Below are 23799 nucleotides of genomic sequence, written 5' to 3'. Positions count from 1 at the left end.
TTGGGGTTAGATTTGGGGTTTGAGTTAGGACGTAGTTTTATGTAATGTTTTCCTTCGCTTTTAAAACTATTCTCGCCTGGAGTGGGATTAGAGTTGGGGTTTGGATTAGGATGTCTAAACATGTAACAGAAAGTGATTCTAACCCCAACCCAAGCGACAATGGTAAGAAAATAGGGAAAAAACAATGAGAAAACAAGACATCAAATGACACGAAAAAGAAAGCCATGCCACAGACACGAAAAACTGTAGAAATTCGTGAAAGTGACACGAAAAAGAAATTTGTGCTCAAGGCACGAAAAAAGCTGAATTTCATGCCATGGACACGAATAAATTAATCAAAATTTACGTGAATATAACACGACTTTCCGTGAGATCAGTCTGGGTCAAATGCAAATTAACCAGCTCGTAAAAAAATCTTTTTTTTATTGGTGCCGCTGTTAGCACAAAAAATTCACACTTCATCTTTAAATAATGTTTAAAAATTGCAAGTAAATTAAATACCACAATGATCTGTGTTGAGGTATTTATTTAGAAAAAGCATAGTTTATTACTTAAAGAAGCTTGGAAAACAATGTTTGGTTCGGTTTCTTTTGACAACTGATGAGTTGCAATCTCTATGGACTAGAAGTAAAACTGTCCATAGATCAGTTCCAGCAAAGCCTGTGAGTAACAGAAGACTCATCATCGGCTGCCAATCCTACAATCTGTTTTTAAGATTCAGTTTCAAACATCTTCTTCCTGCCACCCATGCCAGCCTTGTCCTCAATGTTCTTACGCCAGTCACCAACATCACGCAGTTCCTTATCCTGCAAAGAGCACAGAAAAAGTTCAGAAGAATGAACAGATCTCCATCAAAAACTTCAACATTTAAACAAGTACTCACCTCTTCTTTCACCTCCTTCTTGACTTGTTTCAGATTGGCTCTCAAGTCCATGGACACCTTGTGTTTGGAGCCGAGCAGAGCCTGAAGCATAGCATCGGCAGACATGCGCACTTTCTTCAAAGGAGGTTTCTTAAACTTGCCTTTAAGGTCGACAATTTTGATGTTTAAGTCTTTGACCTAAAACCCACAGACAAGAATCTAAAGATGACCATGTCACGACCAAATACAACTAATACACCAGGCACCAGCTTACCTCATTGACAACCATAATGGCTTTTTGCTCCAGGACATATCTCTCTTCGTCAATAACTTCGATTTTTTGATGTATCTCTCTGCAAAGCGCCTGGGGTTCAAGTATATTGGATCAAGCTATGTTTTTAAGCAACATAAACTACTAATAGTGGAAATAACTGAATGGTACCTCGAGTTCTGCTTTGGAGCTTGGATAAGAAAGTGGTGGACAATGTTCTTCCATATATCTCTGCCTCTCAATCTGCTTCTCTTTCTCCTCCGCTTCCAACAAGTCTTTTGCAACCACGAGCATCAGGCTCTATACAGGCAGATGGAATTTAGATTATATTTTAGCTGTATTTAACTTCATTATTATTTTATATGTAAAACATAAATACATTTTATTTAAAGAAACACCCAAGCTCCTACCTTCAGGCTGTGTTTTTTACTGCTAGACAATCGTTTCCTACGGAATAGAAATAAGGAAATGTTTTAATTTATTATATATGAAGAGTTCAGATGCAAAAGTCGCTAAAGCCACCTCCATCAAAAATGAGATAATGATATTAACAAATACAACAAATAATATCAGCAAATACTTTCACTTCGAATCCTCTTAATCCCGACATCAGGCTATTTAAAAATACCAGTTTCTTGGTAGATTACGTTAATTTTAAAAAAATGTTTTAAAAACAATTTTTTTTAAATTGTTTTTAAAAAATTGTTTTTTAAAAACAATTTTTAGCAAAGTGCATGCAAGAATAATTGTCTTATGTCAATAAATAAAAAATAAAATAAATTAAACTTATTTTATCTTTATTCATAAAGGACTGTGAAGAGAGACTGGAGATTTTTTTTGAGATTTGAGATTTTTGCACGCACTTTTTTTGTAGCGAAAGACAGTCAAATTTGTAGAATAACAGGGTCAAGGACGTGATGTTAATTATTTTGTGTCCGTATGGTTCAATTAAATGTAAAAGGGTAAACAATTCAAAATAAATTTGCAGATTACTTGGATACATTCTCTTTTTTGAGGACCAAGTCTAAAATTTCTGGTTTTATTTCATTTTGAAATAATATTTGGGGGGTAATTGCAAAAATGTCAATGTGGTGTAACTAGTATTTTTTTTTAATGAAAATATAAATATATTCATAAAAAATGTGGAATAAAATATAATCATCTAGTTTAGTGTAATATGATTTTTTTTACATCATTTGTCAAAGATTATTTAGAAAACAGCTGTTTTCAGCATATGTCAGGACAACTTTACAATATTTCAAAAAAACGCATTATAATTTACATTTAGAAATAACTAATAAAATTATATTTTAAAATGATTTTTTTTTTTTTTGATGATTCTGCTTACATGCCATCAAGGTGGATAAAATATTTATTATTTCTCATTCTTTGACGCAATTGGGGGTTGCACCATGTCACATTTTCAGGTCCATTCAGTCTTAACTTTCATAAAAATGGTGCAAGGTAATTTTTTATTGCATAAAATCAACATAAATAAACTATGTGCATTAAAATAAACCTGATGCGTGCTTTTAAAACAAGTTTTTTTTTTAAAGATTTTTCAATTTCTCATATTGCCAAATAGTGTTTGTCACCGACCCAACAATGAAATGACTAAAGTGATATTTGTAAAAAATAAGGCATTTCAATCACTGACGAACAACATTTTATTGCCATTAAGGTGAAATTACTGAACCTAAACATTAAAGCTTGATTAAAAAAAATCATACCGGCTTTTCATTTAATACTGAAGCCGATAGAGGCCACACTGTGAAAATAACTTTGCTTCCTTAAAATGTTTCGTTAAATCAACTCAGATTTACAAGTCATGTCAACAGAGATGAATTGTTACAACTTATAAAATATAGTTGAGAAAAGTCAACTTAATTTTATAAGTTATAGCAACTCACCTGTAGTTATAACAACTCATCTCTAGTCAAGATAAATAATAGTACGTTGAAATGACTTGTAAATCCGAGTTGATTCAACAAAATATTTTAAGGCAGCAAAGTACTTTTTACAGTGCATGTAAAACTGTTCTTTTTGCTTGCTTGTTTTCTCATGATCATGACTACTTTCTTGTGATCTCAACATAACATTTTTTCTTGTAAGCGTGACTAAATTTTCATATGATCTTGAGATAACAAAAGTTGTTTTCTTCATTGTAAAAAATACTTTGCTGCCTTAAAAAAAAATTTTGTTAAATCAACTCGGATTTAATAGTCATTTCAACGGACTATTTATCTTGACTAGAGATGAGTTGTTATAACTACAGGTGAGTTGTTATAACGTATAAAATTAAGACTTTTCTCAACTATATTTTATACTATATTTCTTAAGATGACTTGTAAATCTGAGTTGATTTAACAAAAAATTTTAAGGCAGCAAGTATTTTTTACAGTGTTGGTATCCTGATTTCCATTCCATTTTGTGTAATTTAAAGTGGACTGCTGACATATATTAACAAATACAACAAATAATATCAGCAAATACTTTCACTTCGAATCCTCTCAATCCCAGCCTCAGACCATTTAGAAATACCAGTTTCTTGGTAGATCATGTAAAAAAATTTTTAAATTAAGCAACAATTTTTTAGCAAAGTGCACGTAAGAAGAATTGGATGAACAATGGTGCACGTATGTCAATAAATAATATAGCTGACAACCACATGAACACTGTGCAGTTTGGTTTTGCGACTGTTTGTTCACTGTAAGTCATAAGGTGTAACTTTAGAGACGGTCCCTAAATTCAATTACTCACAAATCTATTTTAGCTTGAGTGAAGTAAAATCTAATTTGGTTCATTTTTAAAAGGTACCATCCTTTCCCCCGAAAAGGTACAATCGTCTCATTTGTTTGTATTTTCCTAAATTAAAAAATATACATGGCATACTTACTCAGTCATGATGGAAAGTTCTCTTGACACCTTTAAAATAAAATAAAAAAAAATAAATAATCAGTAGATTTTTTATAGACAAGACCATGGCTTAGTTCCTAAACATACTGAAAGCAAATGACTTATGCAAACTCAAAGTGACAACATTATAATCCCAGAAGAATATTATTTATGTAGAAATGCAATTCTCGCTGTCACCACAAGGGGCACTGTAGCACAATCTGTTTTTGCAGCTGTCTTTTTTGCAATTTGAAAAGATAATCTTGCACGGTTCGAACCTACCAGATCTTTAACCATTATATCACATCACACTCTTTAATCTGAATCCAAAGAGTTTCTATTAATCCACAGGCATTCATGTGACCTTTAAGCATCGCTCTCAGTGTCTGGAGGCTTTTTAAGAAGGCTACGCACTCCCCAAACCCTCTTGGACTCATCCGAGAGGCTTTTCTCCAAGAGGTCACTGCAATATGATCTCAAGGCCAGAACATCAGCTGCAGATACGGCTTCATCCTCAAGAACATCTCTGAGATGTCAAAGACATGACTGCAGAGCTCGGATATAACTCCACTTTATTCCTCTCTAAACAACTCAGTCTCAGATGTCGTCTTAATATACCCGGCTCTGAGAGACAAAATGGAAAAGCTGGCTTGCTGATGAAAGACTTACTGATTTAGTACTATCAGATGGACTCAATGGCATACTTAGAAAGCTGTGAAGACAACAGTCAGGTCACGTAAGGCTATTTGAAGAAAGACTATACTCGGGGGCAATGGAAGGAGGAATCGAAGACATGTTTTGCCCGAAATGGATTAAGTGCTACACAGAAGTGTGTGTCCTATTTTGGTGGTCTGATAGGATTTCAGACTTTGAAAGAAAGTTATTTCAATAATCACTACGATTTTTGTCACTAGATGACAATAACAATGGCGTAGCTTGATGACGCTGTGAAGGAGCGTGGAATGATGTGAGTTTGTGTAGTCTTCATCTTAACAGCAGATGGAAATCAATCCGACAGGACTCAAATTATGTTTATGGATACGTATACATTATAACGTAAAGTAACTCGATAGAAGCAACAACAGACTTGTGTGCAGCTACTACTGTACTTACGTGGCACTGCGCAGAATGTTCAGCGTATGACATCATAGCTTTGCGACTCAACAGTAATTTTGTAATCGCTCTCGTGATAGTTTGATGTCATAAACTGATTGGTCTGCGCAGTGCCACATAAAATCAAACACCCCAATAATGTCAACAGCAGCAAAAGCGGAAACTGATAATAACGCGGAAATGACGCTACTGAGAGGCGACGGAGGTGCTATTGATTTTCGGATATTTTAATGCAAACTTAGCCTTTAGGACATTATGAACCATCACACAATATGTTTAAGACTAACTATAAAGTCCATAGACATTATTTGGTTTTAAAGGAAGGAGCGCTCTCTCCTCCAAATAAAAGTCACTTCAATATTAAACTTCAATAAGAGTTGTATTAAGAGTAAATTATAAGTAAATCAGTCGTTATTAAGGGGTGGTGTTGACAAGTCGAGAAATACTTGAGGATCAGTATCACATTCATTACCCATGTTGGTGTTAACTTTCAAACGACCACATCAACAGTTAGTATATCAATCTTCACCTCCGTCTTCAGGTTGTCATTTAAATCAGTTTATCCGATTTTAAGCTATTACTAGATTGAACTTCTATAAACACCAACTTTATAAAATTTAAAAAAATATTTCAATCACATTATTTACAAAACGTATTCAAATCCAATGCCGTTGCAACCTACTGTAGATGAAAAAATGTTGAATCGTAAACACATTGCAGATGCCAAACGATATGAGAGTCGGTCCCCATGACTACTGGCTCCATCTTCTCCTCCATCTAGTTTTTAATACTTAACAAATATGGCATTTCCGATATCTCCGTACAATAGGACATTATCTCACCTGCTTTCAGAAGAAAAGATGAACCTCTTCCAGGCTGTCTGCTGAAGACAGACGTGTTAAGTAGGTATATATTGCATTCTCTGGTCTCTCGGCAAATCCTTGCTTTCTCTTTATGGAAGTGGATTAACGGTCACACCAATGGGCTGACAAGGTCATGAAATACAGCACGATCCCTCCTTCGCTATTCCTTCAGTATAAATAACTCGGCCTTTAACATAGCCATTCTTCACTGTCTTTTATTCTGAGTCTATCTATCTATCTATCTATCTATCTATCTATCTATCTATCTATCTATCTATCTATCTATCTATCTATCTATCTCTCTATCTAGTACAAATTCTCATTTCAACTGTAATTGGATAAAGGTCTTGTATGCAGTGTCTTTAATTGTTTCTAATTTTCACTCTCACTGTATTTTGTCCGTGCGCCAAGAGTTAAACAATGCTCAACATTGGGAAGAATGCTCAGCTTGAAAATGTCACTTGACATGAATTGGTAAAATACACACGAACTCCTGTGAGATCAGGCCGGACAAACACATCCAAAAACGACACCCTGGTGTACCCACCCTCCTAGGCCCCGTGTCCACCGGAGCGTTTCAATTGAAAGCATTGCGCTTTTATAAACGGCAGCAGCTGGTGGCGTTTGTTGGTGCTCAGTGCCAGCGCTCTGCGTTTTTGTCTGTGCGCCAAAAGATGAACATTTTTTAACTTAGGGGGAGAAACTCTCAGCTCATCAATGTCACTTTTCACTCAGCCATCCAATCACAGTGGAGGAGGGGCGGGACAAATCACACCAACCAACCAGTGAATCGCACAACTACAGAAAGTTTCTGTATCGTAGCAACCAAAGCGCTCAGGCAGGCAGTGGCGGATTTAGCAAATTGGGGGCCCCAGGCGAAGGTATGCAGGGGGCCCCCTATCCGATCTTTAAAAGAGAATGAAAAAAAATGTACTCCAAAATGAAGATTGAAAGCAGAGAACACACAAAGTGTAGCACATTACAACAGTAAATGAGGGAGAACATTTTTTAATCTGATGGTGCACAAAAACTAACATGCATCAAAGCCAATATTTTTACTAATCTTTCATATGCCCAAGACTGTGATAAAAGTAAAAAAATCCAGTCCACAATCAATTAATTGAAAATAAAAACAAAGAAAGTTGTGGACACTAAGACTCAACAGAACCCCATAGTGGACGAAAACATCCCCAACATAACATAAGATTTAAATTAGTTTTTTCTGTAGTAACGTTATTTACTTCACCACAAAATCATTTTTACAGTGTAGGGCTATGGCTATTACTAGCAGAACTAGGCGGTTGCCTCATTTTTGCGTTTTTATTTGTCTTGATTTGTCTCTGTTCGTGAACTTTCCCAGTCCTCCTGTCACTCTCTGTGTTTATTTTTCGCAGCACGCACAGTTACGGACTAGTCCATTTCATTGCGAAAGAAGGGGGTGTATGTGTGTAGTGACAGATAAACATGAACTGGACATTAACTACTACTTCAAAGTAGAGTTCTCAACGGGTCGGCCCGACAAACCCGACGGTTCGGGGTGGGTTTGGGTCAAAAATATAAGCAAATGACTCGGGTCGGGTCAGACCTCGGGCTTAATCTTTTCCGCTCAGTGAAATTTTTTTATTAATCATCGCTGCTGTTCACCGTAAAGAAAGTCTACCTGCTGCGTGGAACGTGCATCACGAAAAGGGGCGGGGGCAGACCTGATGCAGCTGCGTGCACGCCTGTTGCCTGGAGAAGAAGATGGAGTTGGAGAAAGTAAACTTGCCGCAGGTGAATTCACCGTCGCTACTACAGGAGGGGTAGCTGCTGGCTGGGTACATGTTTGAGTTCTTTTTATTTATTATTGTTTGATTTTTTTGTTGGGCCACGGGTTGGGTTCGGGCAGATAATTCATGTTGATGTGTCGGGTTACATCGGGTCCAGACTTTAAAAGCAATGGGACGGGTTGTAATTTTCAGGCCCGTTGTGAACTCTACTTCAAAGTTTCAACTTATTTCTTAAGAATATTAATACAATTTACAATGCTTTTGAAGTGTTCATGATGATATGGGTTTTATTTTTTTGATTTATTTATTAGGTTGGTTGGGGGCCCCCTAATACGACCGCTGGTAGGGGGCCCCAAGCAGCCGCCTACCTATGCCTCTATGTTAATGCAACACCACAGAGTTTTTTTAACCTTAAAATTACGTTTCCAAAAAAGTTTCAATCGTTCATTCACTCGAAACACGGTGAACGGCACTTTCACATTCGCTTGGCAGCCCTCTATCGGCCAAAACCACACTAAAGAAGTTTCCAACCGTAGGGTAGTGGTCCTGTAGTTCGAGTGAAAACTACAAAAACTTGCTTTACGGCAGACCTACAACCCAAACAGAGCCAGATATGCTGCAGTATTTACGACAGTGGTAATGGACAATTCTGCTTCTAACCTGTAGGGGGAGCAAAGAGCAAAAACTCTTTAGTGTTGCTTTAAGACCGCCTCTGCAGTCGGGAATACTGTTACTAAGCCATCCAATCACAGTGGAGGGACAAATACCACATCAACCAACAAATCGGCGCATTGTACAACGATTGACAAAACAGGGGCCCTGTGTAGTGTATAAAAAAACGCCAGTCGCAAAACGATCGTGGGCACTTGCCAGCGTTTCTTCATCTGAACGCTTTGGTTGCTATGATACAGATACTTTCCCTAGTTGTGCGATTCACTGGTTGGTCGGTGTGATTTGTCCCGCCCCTCCTCCACTGTGATTGATGGCTGAGTGAAAATTGACATGGATGAGCCGAGCATCTGTCCCAAAGTTAAAAATGTTCATCTTTTGGCGCACAGACAAAAACGCAGAGCGCCGGCACCGAGGCCCAACAAACAACGTCAGCTGCTGCCGTTTATAAAAGCGCAACGCTTTCAATTAAAACGCTTCATTGGACACAAAGCCTAAGAAGGTGTGTCTCAAAGAGTCGGATTTATATATGTCTATCCGGCCTGACCCCACAGGAATTCATATGTATTTCACCAATTCATATCAAATTATACAATGTGAATCGTACAAAAACGTATTAGGCTATTAAAAGAAACCTTATTATATTATGTTAGACATTATGTTGGTTTATCAATTATTAAGCTATCAAACTAGCTTATATGTTATCAGAACAAGTGGTAAGTTGTTACCTGAGGACTGTGTCACGAGATGGAGGACTCAGTGTTTTAAATAAACACATTTTTATGTTATCTAATGTTTTATTCATATAATATAACCAAATGGCTAATGCGAACTGAAAATAAATACTCACTTGTTCTAGAAATATGCACAGAAATGCTGGTGTTGGTTTATATTGTATTTTCTTCAGATTAATAAAAGACTTTCTCTGCTTAAATGTTTATTAATGTTTATTTGTGTAAGACAGCGGTACATGGGTAGAGATTGCTCATACTGACAGATCAGATTTACCTTTCATCACATTTATTCTTGGATTTTTTCAGGAACAGACACATCTACGTTTTATAACTACACTAAGCAGAAAAAAATACTTAAGAACCAAAAAGATTTAAGCCTCGGATTCAAACATCTTCTTCCTGCCGTCCATGCCAGACTTGTCCTCAATGTTCTTACGCCAGTCACCAACATCACGCAGTTCCTTATCCTGTAAAGAACAAAAATATATTTAAACAAAAGGTTCAAGATCGCATTTATTTAGGTTATCAAAAGCTTTCAAAATCCCGGGTAAAAAAAGCAACTTGCAGGACAAAGATTTGCATGGACATTGTGTTGCTCACCTCTTCTTTGACCTCCTTCTTGACTTGTTTCAGGTTGGCTCTCAGGTCCAGCGAGACTTTGTGCTTAGAGCCGAGCAGAGCCTGGAGCATCTGGTCGGCAGACATTCGCACTTTCCTCAGCACAGGTTTCTTGAACTTGCCTTTCAGGTCGATCACCTTGATGTTCAAGTCCTCGATCTATAGCAGGTAAATGAAGGCCATGCCATCAGTACAGAAGCAGAATGATCACACAATCTGGAGCAAAAAAAAAAACAGATGGCATCATACCTCTTTGGCACATTTGTTCACTTTTGTTTCCAGATCGTATCGCTCCTCATCGATGACATCGATCTTGTGGTGAAGTTCCTTGCATAGTTCCTGTAAACAACGATGGCAAACATACGACATGATATGCTGCTAAAACATCCATACTGTAAAAATTCTGTGTTGCACTTACATTTATTAAGTAAATTCAACTTAATTTTTATAATTTATAGCAACTCCTTACTAGTCAAGAAAGTACTAAATGAATTGTAAATTGTAAGTTGATAAAATTTTAAGTGCAACAAGGATTTTTTTACAGTGCAAGAAAATGGTTTATTAAGCTTAAAACATTTATACTATTCTCGGTTGATTTTGTGTTGTGTATCTCAGTTTATCATCTTACCTGTAATGCCTGCATAGATCCAGGTAGAGACAGAGGTGGGCAGGTCTCCGCCATGTATCTCTTTCTCTCTTCTTCTCTATCTTTTACTTCCTGTTCTAGTATATCTTTAGCGATAGAGAGCATCAAGCTCTAGAAGGCAGAGAAGCTGGGCTTTATTATTGTACTTATTATTATTATTCAAATACAAAATAGTTTTAAATATTATACCTTTAGATGATGCTTCCGACTCGATGACATCTTCTTTCTGAGGTGTTTAGAAAAGTTGAGATTGATCATTAAAATTCATTGAGTTAAAGAATGTATGTAATTAACAAAAGAAAGAAGGGAGGAAGGAAAGAAGGGAGGGAGGAAGGAGGGAAGGAAAGAAAGAAAGAAGGGAGGAATGAAGGAAAGAAAGAAAGAAAGAAGGGAGGAATGAAGGAAAGAAAGAAAGAAGAAAAGAAAGAATGAAAGAAAGGAACAAGGAAGGAAGGAATGAAGGAAAGAAAGAAAGGAGGAAAGAAAGAAAGGAAGGAAGAAGGGAGGAAAGAAAGAAAGGAAGGAAGAAGGGAGGAAAGAAAAAAGGAAGGAAAGAAGGAAGGAGGGAAAGAAAGGAGGAAAGAAAGGAAGGAAGAAGGGAGGAAAGAAAAAAGGAAGGAAAGAAGGAAGGAGGGAAAGAACGAAAGGAAGGAATGAAGGAAAGAAAAAAAGGAAGGAAAGAACGAAAGAAGGAAGGAATGGGGGAAAGATAGAAGAAAAGAATGAAAGGAGGAAAAAACGAAAGAAAGAAGGAATGAAGGAAAGAAAGAAGAGAGGAAAGAAGAAAAGAATGAAGAAAAGAATGAAGGAAAGAAAGAAAGAAGAAAAGAAGGAATGAAAGAAAGGAAGAAGGAAAGAAAGAAGGAAGGAATGAAGGAAAGAAAGAAAGGAGGGAGGAAGAAAAGAAAGAAAGAAAGAAAAATGGAAGGAATGAAAGACAGAAGAAAGGAATGAAAGACAGAAGGAAGAAAGGAAAGAAAGAAAGAAAAAAGTAAGGAATGAAAGACAGAAGTAAGGAAGGAAAGAACGAAAGAAGGAAGGAATGAAGGAAAGATAGAAGAAAAGAATGAAAGAAAGAGGGAAGGAATGAAGAAAAGAAAGAAATAATGAAGGAAAGAAAATATAAGAATGAAAGAATACAAAAATGAAGAAAAGAAAGAAAGAAATAATGAAAGACAGAAAATATAAGAATGAAAGAATACAAAAATGAAAGAAAGAAAGAAATAATGAAAGAAAGAAAATATAAGAATGAAAGAATACAAAAATGAAAGAAAGAAAGAAATAATGAAAGAAAGAAAATATAAGAATGAAAGAATACAAAAATGAAAGAAGAAAGAATACAAAAATAAAAGAAAGAATGAATGTAAGAAAGAAAGAAAGAAAAAAATGAAGGAAGGAAAGAATATTTAAAAAGAAGGAAAGAATGAAGGAAAAAAATAAGAAAGAAAGGAAAGAAAATTAAAAAAGAAAGAAAGGAAAAAAGAGAAGAAAGAAAGAAGATTAAAAAGGAAGAAAGAAAGAAAGGAGGGAAGAGAGAAAGATATAAAGGAAGGAAGGAGGGAAGGACAAAGGAAGGAAGGAAAGAAAGAAAGGAGGGAAGAAAAGAAGATAGATAGATAGATAGATAGATAGATAGATAGATAGATAGATAGATAGATAGATAGATAGATAGATAGATAGATAGATAGATAGATAGATAGATAGATAGATAGATAGATAGATAGATATGAAGGAAGGAAGGAAAGAGAGAAGGAAAGAAGGAAGAAAGGAAAGAAATAAATAAATGAAAGAAACAAAGGAATGAAAGAAAATTAAAAAAGAAAGGAAAGACAGAAAGGAAGGAGGAAAGGAAGAAAGAAAGAAAGAAAGAAAATTAAAAAAGAAAGGAGGGAAGGAAAGAAGGTGGTAAGATGGATGGATGGATGGATGGATGGATGGATGGATGGATGGATGGATGGATGGATGGATGGATGGATGGATGAATGAATGGATTGATAGATAGATAGAAGAAAGAAAGGTTTACTCACTCCGACATCTTGGCAGAATTTTATTGAGGCCCCCTTTGAAAAAAAATGCACACAGTTCACAGTGAACTATAAACCAAATGAAATTCAGTATATTAATTATATGAATAATGTAAAGTCATTTGGTGTTTGATTATTGGTCACTTACAGGCGTTTATATCTAATATTTCTTGATTGGTACACTGTCAGAAAAATATTGTCAAAAATGGCCCTAAACATCACCCTTTAACAGTAACAGTTCATAGTACCATTTAACAGACATATATTTGGTACCAATATGGACCTCCGAGGGAATATAATGAACTCTTTAGGGTACCTGCCCAGCCCAATGACAGCTAGGGAACATTTCTTCTCACAGTGTATACATTTCTATAATAAATCCTAAAGGTGTTTATTTTGCTCCCTTGTATGTTATCACACGTATTACACAGCTACGTGCCAAATAAATAAACACATGTAACACTAATAGAGTTAAAATTATTTAGAACACAAGCACAGCTACTGTATGTAAGAAACTGTGTTCAGTTATAAAGTGTTAATATTCTGATTTATTTGACATTGAATGTTCTGATTGACCAATAATATATCAACCAAAAATATATCAATTAAATATTATTATTAACTAATATCTAAAATCAATTATTTAATGTCAAAGTTCAAATTCATTTGTGGGTAATCTGTTTACATCATTCCAATTTCATTAATTCATTCACATCAAATTGTTGAATTGTCATTATGTTAAAAATATGCATTGTTGGTGTGTTCTGGTCTAAAATGAATCATCTGCTGTTTTTAGAAGAAATTCTCAAGCATTGAAAGTGATCTGTGCTAAGCCTGTTTCTGGAAGACAATCAAAACTTCAGTCGTGCCCTCTCAGATATCAAGCTTAGAAAAGTCATCACTCAAGAAACACATAACTTCATGATGTGTTTACAATTATTTTGTTTACCCCAAAATGAATATTTTGTCATAATCGTCTCTCTCTTATGTTGTTACAAACCTGTATACATGTCTTTGTTCTGATAAACATGAAGGAAGATATTTTAAGGAACGTTTGTAACCAAACCGATCAGAGACCCTATTCATTTCCATAGTAGGATAAAAGAATACCATGGAAGTGAATGGGGCTCATGAACGGTTTGGGAGCAAACATTCCTCAAAATATCTTCTTGTGTTTTATTAGAACAAAGAAATTTTTACAAAATGATGACAAAATATTCATTTTTAGGTGAACTATGCCTTTAAAGTTTAGACTATGAGAATAATTGCACTAGTGATGAGTGTTTAATCTGAACAATGCTTTTGGCAGAAATCCCAAATTGAAACCATAGCAGCGCTATGTCTAAAGCAGAGATCTTTGCGTCATTCTAGTCATGCCAGCCTAAGCCTAATATTTGTGTTAAATTTTGACTCGACACTAAAGTAAACATTGTCATATCACACTCCGGATGTAAATGCCTAAACAGATCAAGTTCCCATAACTTAGCTCAACACGTTACTTGTAAGCTACCAAGTGGGTATCCCAAAATACATTTCAGAATAGTGATTTTTCCAATCGCAGTATTGTATATTCCCAGTGAGGATGTCAAATGAAATTAGATTTTTTTTTACAAAATCTACATATTTTTTGCAAAAGCTATGAAAATGTGATGCACAAATTATGCTTAAAAACAGCATGAAAACATTAAAACATCATTCAAATACATCACAAAAAGCAAAAGTCTGCTAAAATGTGAAACTCCATATGGCATTCAGCTATCAAGATAAACCATTTCATGTATTTACAAACCACAGTGCAACTGGTCAAATATCCAAGTGCTAATCCGAAAGGATAAAGATATGAAGAGCATGGATATGAAGAACGCAGGGGTCTCACCTAAGAGCTGAAGCAGACACCAAGATGAATGGAGAAAGAATGAGATCTGTGCACTTTTCTGGCATCCTAAGTATATATTGAATTCCCCTATGACCGAGGAAAACCCATCTCTCTGTTTATGGCAATAGATCCATTTGGAGAACCAATGGGCTCGCACACCTGAAACACAATATCAAATCCTTCATCCCTCCCACATCATATAAATAACCTCTTTAAAATTGTCTGAGGGGTTTCCTAACAAACATCCACCCACAAAGAAAACACAGAAGTCTTGAAGAAACATAACAACTGGTTTCTGCTAATAAAAAAAATCATTTTCAGATATTAACATTTACACTGTCCTGTGAGCGGGACATCCGAGTTGACTTCAATATTTTTAATGTAAATGTAAATCTATCACGACAACCTATATATTGTTGGAAAGGTCTAAAATGTAATTTTCATATTTTAAAACCTTTTAGCAGTAATAATAAGGCAGTGACTGTAATTTATTAATTTGTGACAAGAGTATGCAGCAAACCTCACAGCAAACACTGATTTACTTTACTAAAGATTTACTAAATAAAAATAATGCAATCTAGTATTATTTTATACATAAAATTATCAAAAAAATATTTGTGTTGGTTCACTGTAAAAAACTAATACGCTGGATTTACCTAAAAAGATTTTTTAAGTATTACATGTACTTTTAAGCAATTTATGCAATTGCTTAAAGGATTAGACAATTTTCTTAAAAAAATCTTTTTGGTCACAGGACCAAAGGAAGACGAGAAGTTGTGGTTTAAAAGTGCATATTTTTTATTCTTCTTGCCAAAAATTACAATCGTTTAGCTAGATAAAACCCTTACACCTTGTTTGGGATCATTTAGAGTCCTTTGAAACTGCATTAAAACTGTTAAGTATTGGGTCCATTAAAGTCCATTAAAATGAGAAAAATCCTGGAATGTTTTCCTCAAAAAACATAATTTCTTCTCAACTGAACAAAGAAAGACATCAACATTTTGGATGACATGGTGGTGGATAAATTATCTGGATTTTTTTAAGAAAATGGAATAATCCTTTAAATTTAAAGTAAAACACTTAAAAAAGTGAATGCAAAAATGATGCACTATATTTTTAAGTAAATCCAGCGTATTATTTTTTACAGTGAACCAACAACACAAACTTTTTTAGATAATTTTATGTATAAAATAATCCTAGATGGCATTATTTTTATTTATTACAATACATTTAACTGCTCTATTTTTTCCTTATTTAATATTTTCACCTCCAGACACTTCCATAAAAAACGTTAAAGCATCTTCTTTAAAACAAGATCAGAGTTATATTAATTATTAGAACCACACTTATTTTCAATCAAGCATTTACAATATGTTTATATTTGACCCAACAATGGGTTTTAACAACACAGCCTAGGTTAAATTACAATCAACGGGTTGGGTTTGTCCCTTTTTGACCCAACACTGGGTTGAAAATAACCCAGCATTTTTTTTTATTAATATTTTATTAATAAAATGACACGCATAAGTATAAAAGGTTTGGTTACATTTTTTTATTAACTTGTATTTAAAAATGTTTTTATACATTTTCCTTCAAATTGATGTGACAACTCTGGCTGTATGCCTATTTTGCAGAAAGTTTTTTTGGGAGTGTGACATAACGGTAATGACTTTTCAGTGTGCTCATACTGTACATTAATAATAAACATGTGGCGTTTTAAAGTTATGTGACAAACATTTTACCTTGCACTGCGCCGTTTGTTAACATGCTTACTGCGTCCCAATTCGCCTACTTACACTGTGCACTGAAAGTATGTACTTTATTGTTAAAAAAAGATTATATAATAATAATAGGGGTGCACCGATAAATGGCGATAAACACTAATACGTGGCCGATAACTATTCTGAATTGCACAGCCGATATTATGCACAGCTATTTCATGTACTACGGCTTTTAATCATAAGTCCTTATCGATCTGAAATCACTGTTAGTTTGAGTCGTTAGTAACATGCATTTGAAAAAGCAACACTTGTCAAACATAATCATTATACTTATTCTGTATTATCATGAAAATACCTGAAAAGCTTATCCTTAAGCCATTTCCTTGAGCTGCGTATGCTTCTTCGTCTACAGCGCAAATTAAGTTTCTGCACGAGAGCGCCCTCTGGCTTTTGGATGTAGCGGCATTTCACCGTAATTTATTGAGAATCATAGCAAGCATATATAGGCTATATTTATTTATATTAATATAAATTTAATATAAATATATAAATTTGAGTTTGTAGCAAAAGTTTATACTGGGACATACCAAGACATAACAGAAGTGAGCGTTGTTTCATAGACACACATTGTGACTAATCACATTCATCCAAATTCCAACTTTTTTTGCATTATAGCTTTTCTTCATTCTTTATTTCTTATGTAAAATGTACTTTTATTTAATTCAGTGTAACTTCACCAAACTTCTCCCGCTCACGAGTTGCAAGTATTATCAGCCGTTGAAGTGTGCATCTTTGAATTTAGTAGACAAACTAGTAGACCATCTGCATACTTTAAGGACATTTTAACCTACCATTTGAGAGAAACTAATGCTTATTTTGAATGCCATTTGGGACAGATAGGCTGAATACAAACAACTATAAAGTAAACAGCATATCTTTTTAAAAAATACATCTAAGCCATCTAGTAATTTCTTACTCGGCCACTCTGTCCTAAAATAGAGCAATGAGAGGGGGGAACACTTGCTCATTCAGTAGTATCCTGTAGGGAGACATTGGTAGCTTTCTCAATGCTCTATTTTGGTTTCTAAACATCTGGTGTGGTTGCTGATGGCTATCTGGGACACCCCAGGCACTTAAATGTAGAGGTGTAATTGGTTTGAGATGTCAAGCAGAGAGCAGGAAGAACCGGGGAGAGCCTGAAAACTTGGCATGCAAAGAACAAGAATAGAGCAACTGGAGGATTAAAGCAACAGGTGGAAATAATGGAAATGGTCCTGTGAGGATGAAATTGAGTCAGTTCATAACCCATAAACGATAGGTCACCCAAACCCATTAAATCGATAGGTCAATCAAAAAATAGCAGCACTGTGCAAAAGTCTTAGGCCACCACCACCAGCATTGTTGTTTTAGCTCAGTTTTAATGTCCATCCATTTTTATTTTTCACTCTTTTTATTAGGATACAAACAGAAAATACAAGGAATGTGTACACAAACCAAAACAAAAAAAATCTAATTCTAAATTTTATTTTAGACACCTCTTGGCACAAAACTGATTGAAGTCCTGAAGTTATTTGATTAGGATCAGAATTTAATTTCATTTAGGTTTAAGAGATCCTGCAGCTGCCTGCTATTGGTCAAGTGGAAGGGGAGCTTATCCTAAATACTTGACAATTCAGCTTATACTTTTATACTGTTTTTAATACTACACTGCAAAATGATTTTCAAGAAAAAAAATCTTAGTATTTTTGTCTTGTTTTCAGTAAAAATATCTAAAAATTCTTAAATTAAGATGCTTTTTCTTGATCAGCAAAGCGACCCAAGAAAAAAAGTCTAGTTTTTAGACCAAAAATATCAAATTTAAGTGATTTTGTGCATAAAACAAGCAAAAAAATCTGCCAATGGGGTAAGCAAAAAAAACTTGAACATTTTTCTTAAACACTAAATTCAAGAAACATTCAAGAAAAATTTTGCTTACCCCATTGGCAGATTTTTTTGCTTGTTTATGCACAAAATCACTTAAATTTGACATTTTTGGTCTAAAAACTAGACTTATTTGGGTCGTTTTGCTCATCAAGAAAAAGCATCTCAATTCAAGATTCCCTCTATATTTTTACTGAAAACAAGACAAAAATACAATAAAACATTTTTTCTTGACAATCATTTTTTGCAGTGTGTGTGTGTATATATATATATATATACAGCAATAATGAAGCTCCGTCCTCAAAACCAATGACATCAGTGTGAAAGCAGATTATTCTGAAACATTGAATAAGATTGTACAAAATCATACAAATTAGGCACCTAACAAAATAATTAAGATTTACCATAAGATTGTGTTGGTTTGTGCAAACAAAGGAAGACAATGAAGCTCTTGCGAAGCCATTTTGAGATTTCTAGAAATCGATGCTTTAACATCACTTTTTTGGAATATTGTGGTATTTTTTAAAAGTGACTTATATGTGAGTTTCATTATTTTTTAAAAACATGTGCCTTTATAATCTTGAATCAAAATGCAAATCCCCTCCTCGAAACCATCTCTTTACTTTCGTTCACGAGTTATGGTGGATCCAGAGAAAAGATGACAGCGATTAGCAAATAGCAACTTTACCCATCTTCCTACGATCCAGTAAATTTTCAATGTACGAATTCAAGTACCGGCCTACCTTAAATTCTCATTTCAGAAGCCATTTAACTCCAATATATGTGAAAATGGGGAAAGTAAGACAATTGTTTCATTTTAACTTTAAAGGGGACAAATGATGTCAAATAAATCTTTGGTGTCCCCAGAGTACGTATGTAAACTTTTAGCTCAATATACCTCAAAGATAATTAATTATAGCATGTAAAAATTGCCACTTTGTAGGTGTTAGCAATTTTTGGAGGTGTCCTATTAAATGCAAATGAGCTGCACTAAATGGCAGTGCCGTGGATAGATTGTGCAGATTAAGGGGCGGTATTATCCCCTTCTGACATCACAAGGGGAGCCAAATTTGAATTACCTATATTTTCACATGCTTGCAGAGAATGGTTTACCAAAACTAAGGCCCTGTTTACACATACATGGTTATTTTGAAAAACTGAGACATTTCCCTTCGTTTACACGCAAACGGAGAATCCGCCTCTGAATCCCATTCTTTCTAAAAACTCAACAAGAGTGGAGATTTGGAAAATCTTCTGTTACACGTTTGCATCTAAACTGAGAAAAACGAAATGTTTAGCCAGAAAACGTCACAGTACGCGGTACCTACACTGAAAAAAATGATTCATTGAATTTAATCAATTTTTTTAAGGTAAGTGGTTGCAATCAATTTATTTGAGCTACATTTAAACAAAAAAGATTAGTAACGTAAAATAAAATATAAAACTTTTGTTTAAATGTAGCTTAAATGGGTTGGTTGCAACCACTTACCTTGAAAAAATTGATTAAATTCAATGAATCATTTTTTCAGTGTACGTCAAAAGTGTGACCTTGTTCAAAAGAGGAACAGGAAGTGATTCGTTGCTGTTTTCGGGATTCTGATTGGCTTACGTGGGCTTGAACTTCTTGTTTCACCTCCACCTAGATGTTTGTCATGATCTTGACGACATTTATACATTTGTATGTGTGAATTAAGACTTTTCTTAATATTGACTTTTGTGGATGAAGTTATTTTTGAAACCGGAGAGGTTGAAATGTCCGTTTATGAAAATAGCCGCCCACGTGTAAACGTAGTTAAAGCTACTGAGTTGTTCTTATTCACATTTTCTAGGTGGATAGAAGCACTGGGGACCTAATTATAGCACATAAACATGGGAAAAGTCAGATTTTCATAATAAGTCCCCTTTAAAGGTATAGTATGTGTACATTTTAGTGGCATCTAGTGGTGAGATTGCGAATTGCAACCAACAGCTCATCCCTCAATTTCAAAACGCATATGGTAGCCGCCACAGGACAAACATGTCGTCGTCTGAGACGACGTGGGGACGAAACGCGCTCTGTAGAGTAGTTTGTCTGTTTAGGGCTACTGTAGAAACATGGCGGCAACTTCCATGTAAGGGGACCCGCGGTGTATGGAGATAAAAATGTCTCATTAATAAAAACAATACAGTTCATTATGTAACATCTTTATACACCACTGATAATATAGTTATGTACATTATATTGCATTTCTCTCAAGAAATCCTACACGATGCACCTTTAAAGCATATTTTAACATTATCACTTGTTTTTGAATATCAAAATGAATTCAACAAGACATCAAAGTCAACAGTGCATCAACTTCTCTTTAATATCAACATATACAAATGCATTGTACTTCAAAAACGTGATACGCGAAAATACATCGCCTCACATTATTCTGGTTTCTAACTATTCGAGAATGTTTTCTATCTAGGCCAATAAAGTTAACCTGAGAGTTCATGTTGTTAGACCTTTATGGGGAGAGACCAACCATCCAAAAATATATGCAAATAGGCTCATGGATATAATAAAGCGACGGTAAATGTTTCATTTGAATCGAAATATAGCTTCGCTAATGTTTTAAGCTAATAGCAGGCCTGTAGAAGAGAGGTCACATCGACTGACATCACCATCACACTGCTTAAAATACAGCCACTGTGAGCACAACATTACACCGACATGGAGCATTTCCTGAACATGTCAAAGCATAAAGACAACATTTCGTTAATACCTGATGTGTGCATACAGTGTGCGTGTGTGAATGTCACAATAATCACACTGGACAATTTCAAACAAAAGGCACCAAAACTCAGGAGGTTCTTTCGTTACCAAACCGCGTACGAAATATGAAAATATAATGATCACAGAAGCCGCGCCAAAAGAGGCAAATCCCAGTGAGCACACGCATATCACATAGATGCCAATGAAAATTATCAGCATTATTTGTAAAACGTACATTTTTATTTGTGTAGCTTTATAATAGCAAATTCATTATTAACATTTTCCTGTGAATATCAATATAATGCACTATTTACAATATAAGCAACAAAAATACTTTATAGTTAAAAATAAGTTAGTCGCGTTGATATGTCGCATCGTAAAACGCCACTAACTTTCGTTTTTTATACAACACTCAACAGATAATGTTGCAATGGCATATCTAACACTAGCTTACACACAAAATGTTGTTGTTCGTATGAAAATGCGCACATTTGTGCGTGACGTGCGTGTGCTATCTGGGTTGTTGTTGCGTTTTTTCAAAATGGCTAAATGAAATAACAATAGAAACCATGAACAACAATCAATATAGCCAAGCATAAACATTATCGTCATCAAAAATATTTTTCATCTAGGTTCACTGCGCAACACTGAATCAAACTAAGCCACACGTGAGGAAAAAAACTCTTTACTTGTGCATTTCCTTGTGGTTAGTGCAATATTAAGCCTGCAACTCCACAACTCATAATCCCAACACTCCATAAAAAGAAAAAGTGGGGGTTTCAATGCTTACACAATCACAAAATTCACATTTTTCCAAGCACTGAAATCCATATTTGAATATTATATTGGAAAAGACACTCGATAAATGACATGACTCCTCATAGAGGACTACTCTTACTTTGTATGTTTTCAACCCTGAACACAGAAAAATATTTTATCACCAATATATGACAAATATATATCACCAGTTGCTAATCAAAGGAGTGCAACAAAAGTTGTGCTTTGCCATCTGTACCTGTGTTACGATATTTTTGTTTAGTTTCGGTTACCACCTAGATGTTTCAATATCGATAGTGGTGTTTCGCAGTCAAATGTGACATCATTTAGTCTCCTGAGAGCTCTCGCCAAATTCTCTCTCACCATAACCCTGCACTACATTAAGAAAAAAATATATATTTCCAAACACATCCCATTGTTTAGCAGCTGCACAAAGCTTCTGTAAGCTTATTTGATTTATTAGTTTAAGCAAAACAAATAACTCAAATTTTCCAGCTTTGTTTTCGACTTATTGTCACAATTAGTACTCGCGCACTTTGAAATCAAGATCCGTTTCAAAGAAACAGTTCCAAAAAATGAAAACCAAGTCATTATTACTAGCTTGTATGCACTGCAAAAAATGACTTTCTTACGTAGTATTTTTGTCTTGTTCTCAGTAGAAACATCTAAAAAAATCTGCCAATGGAATAAGAGATTTTTTCTTGAATTTACTTAATACAAGAAAAATTCTGCAAAAAATGTCTCACTCCATTGGCAGATTTTTCGCTTGTTTTAAGCACAAATTCACTTAAATTGTATATTTTTTGTCTAAAATGTAGACTTATTTTATTAGGTAATTTGCTCATCAAGAAAATACATCTTGAATTAAGAATTTTTAGATATTTCTACTGAAAACCAGACAAAAATACTAAGTAAGAAATTCATTTTTTGCAGTGTGACTTTTGACACATGTACACTGCAAAAAAGGATTTTCAAGAAAAACATTCCTAGTATTTTTGTCTTGTTCTCAGCAAAAACATCCAAAAATTCTTATATAAAGATGCTTTTTCTTGATAAGCGAAAAGACCCAAGAAAACAAGTCTAGTCCTTAGACCAACCAAGATAAACCAAGCAAAAAAATCTTACACTAAATTCAAGAAAAAAAATCAAGAAAAAATTGCTTGCGCCTTTGGCAGATTTTTTTTGCTTGTTTTATGCACAAAATCACTTTGATATTTTTGGTCTTAAAACTAAACTTATTTTCTTTGTCGTTTTGCTCATCAAGAAAAAACATCTTAATTTTTAGATATTTTTCCTAAAAACAAGACAAAAATACTAAGAATTTTTTTCTTGAAAATATATTTTTTTCAGTGTAAGCATTACCTATAAGCAACACTGCAAAAAATGACCTTCTCACTTTAGTTTTTTGTCTTATTTTCAGTACAAATATCTAAAAATTCTTAAATAAAAAAAATCTTGAAATAAGTGTATTTTTCTCAAACATTTTTTCTCAAAAATTTTGCTTTTTTACTTGTTTAAGGAAAAAATTCACTTAAATTTGATATTTTTGTCTAAAAACTAGATTTATTTTCTTGCTTATCTTGATTTAAGAATTTTTAGATATTTGTACTGAAAACAATACAAAATACTAAGAAAGTAAGTCATTTGTGTGAGGAATCAAATAAATTTAAATTTACACTGCAAAAAACTATTTAAGAAAAAATGTTCTTAGTATTTTTGTCGTTTTCAGTTAAAATATCTAAAAATTCTTAAATTAAGATGCTTTCTCTTGATGAGCAAAACGACCCAAAATATAAACTTTAAGTGGTTTTGTGCATAAAACAAGCAAAAAAATCTGCCAATGGAATAAGAAATATTTCCTTGAAATAAGTTAACTTTTTTCATAAACACTTAATTCAAGAAAATGTTCTTTTCCATTGGCAGATTTTTTTTATTCTTTGCTTGTTATAAGCACAAATTTACTTAAATTTTATATTTTTGTCTAAAAACTACACTTATTTTCCTAGGTCATTTTGCTCATTTAAGAAATGTAAGAATTTTTTGACATTTTTACTGAAAACAAGACAAAAATACTAAGTAAGAAAGTAATTTTTTAAGAAAAGGAAATTTTTTGAATTTAGTGTTTCATAAAAAAATTTTTTTGCTTACCCCATTGGCAGATTTTTTTTTTTTTTTTTGCTTGTTTTATGCACAAAACCACTTAAATTTTATATTTTTGGTCTAAAAACTAGACTTATTTTCTTGGGTCATTTTGCTCATCAAGAAAAAGCATCTTAATTTAAGATTTTTTTTTTTTTTGAT

General features: G+C 34.2%; 2 protein-coding genes across 4 annotated transcripts; both read right to left on the bottom strand.

Moving 5' to 3' along the window:
* Nucleotides 1-509: 509 nt before the first annotated feature.
* On the bottom strand, nucleotides 510-6107 carry tnni2a.2 (troponin I type 2a (skeletal, fast), tandem duplicate 2). 2 transcript variants are annotated; one of them, XM_055191762.2, is made up of 7 exons: nucleotides 5984-6107; nucleotides 4030-4058; nucleotides 1544-1580; nucleotides 1305-1433; nucleotides 1137-1226; nucleotides 884-1060; nucleotides 510-806 (listed from the first exon to the last, which is right to left on the bottom strand). In XM_055191762.2, exons 2-7 carry the CDS (start codon nucleotides 4035-4037, stop codon nucleotides 711-713), a joined length of 537 nt encoding a protein of 178 aa, XP_055047737.1. In that variant the 5' UTR covers nucleotides 4038-4058; nucleotides 5984-6107; the 3' UTR covers nucleotides 510-710. The 2 variants fall into 2 exon arrangements, with proteins under 2 accessions (XP_055047737.1, XP_055047736.1); XM_055191761.2 differs by lacking the exon at nucleotides 5984-6107 and adding an exon at nucleotides 4311-4340.
* A 3264-nt stretch (nucleotides 6108-9371) lies between these two features.
* tnni2a.1 (troponin I type 2a (skeletal, fast), tandem duplicate 1) lies at nucleotides 9372-16512 on the bottom strand. Of its 2 annotated transcripts, XM_055191763.2 has the most exons (8): nucleotides 16417-16512; nucleotides 14341-14499; nucleotides 12468-12500; nucleotides 10630-10666; nucleotides 10423-10551; nucleotides 10044-10133; nucleotides 9777-9953; nucleotides 9372-9643 (listed from the first exon to the last, which is right to left on the bottom strand). In XM_055191763.2, the coding sequence occupies exons 3-8, from the start codon at nucleotides 12473-12475 to the stop codon at nucleotides 9548-9550; spliced, it is 537 nt and encodes a 178-aa protein (XP_055047738.1). In that variant the 5' UTR covers nucleotides 12476-12500; nucleotides 14341-14499; nucleotides 16417-16512; the 3' UTR covers nucleotides 9372-9547. The 2 variants fall into 2 exon arrangements, with proteins under 2 accessions (XP_055047738.1, XP_055047739.1); XM_055191764.2 differs by lacking the exons at nucleotides 14341-14499; nucleotides 16417-16512 and adding an exon at nucleotides 12613-12636.
* Between the last annotated feature and the right edge of the window lie 7287 nt (nucleotides 16513-23799).

Source organism: Misgurnus anguillicaudatus, chromosome 6 (genome assembly GCF_027580225.2).
Source record: "Misgurnus anguillicaudatus chromosome 6, ASM2758022v2, whole genome shotgun sequence".
NCBI classification, from domain to species: Eukaryota; Metazoa; Chordata; class Actinopteri; order Cypriniformes; family Cobitidae; genus Misgurnus; species Misgurnus anguillicaudatus.
Note: the sequence above shows the minus strand (reverse complement) of the source record. Positions and strands in the feature narration are given on the sequence as shown.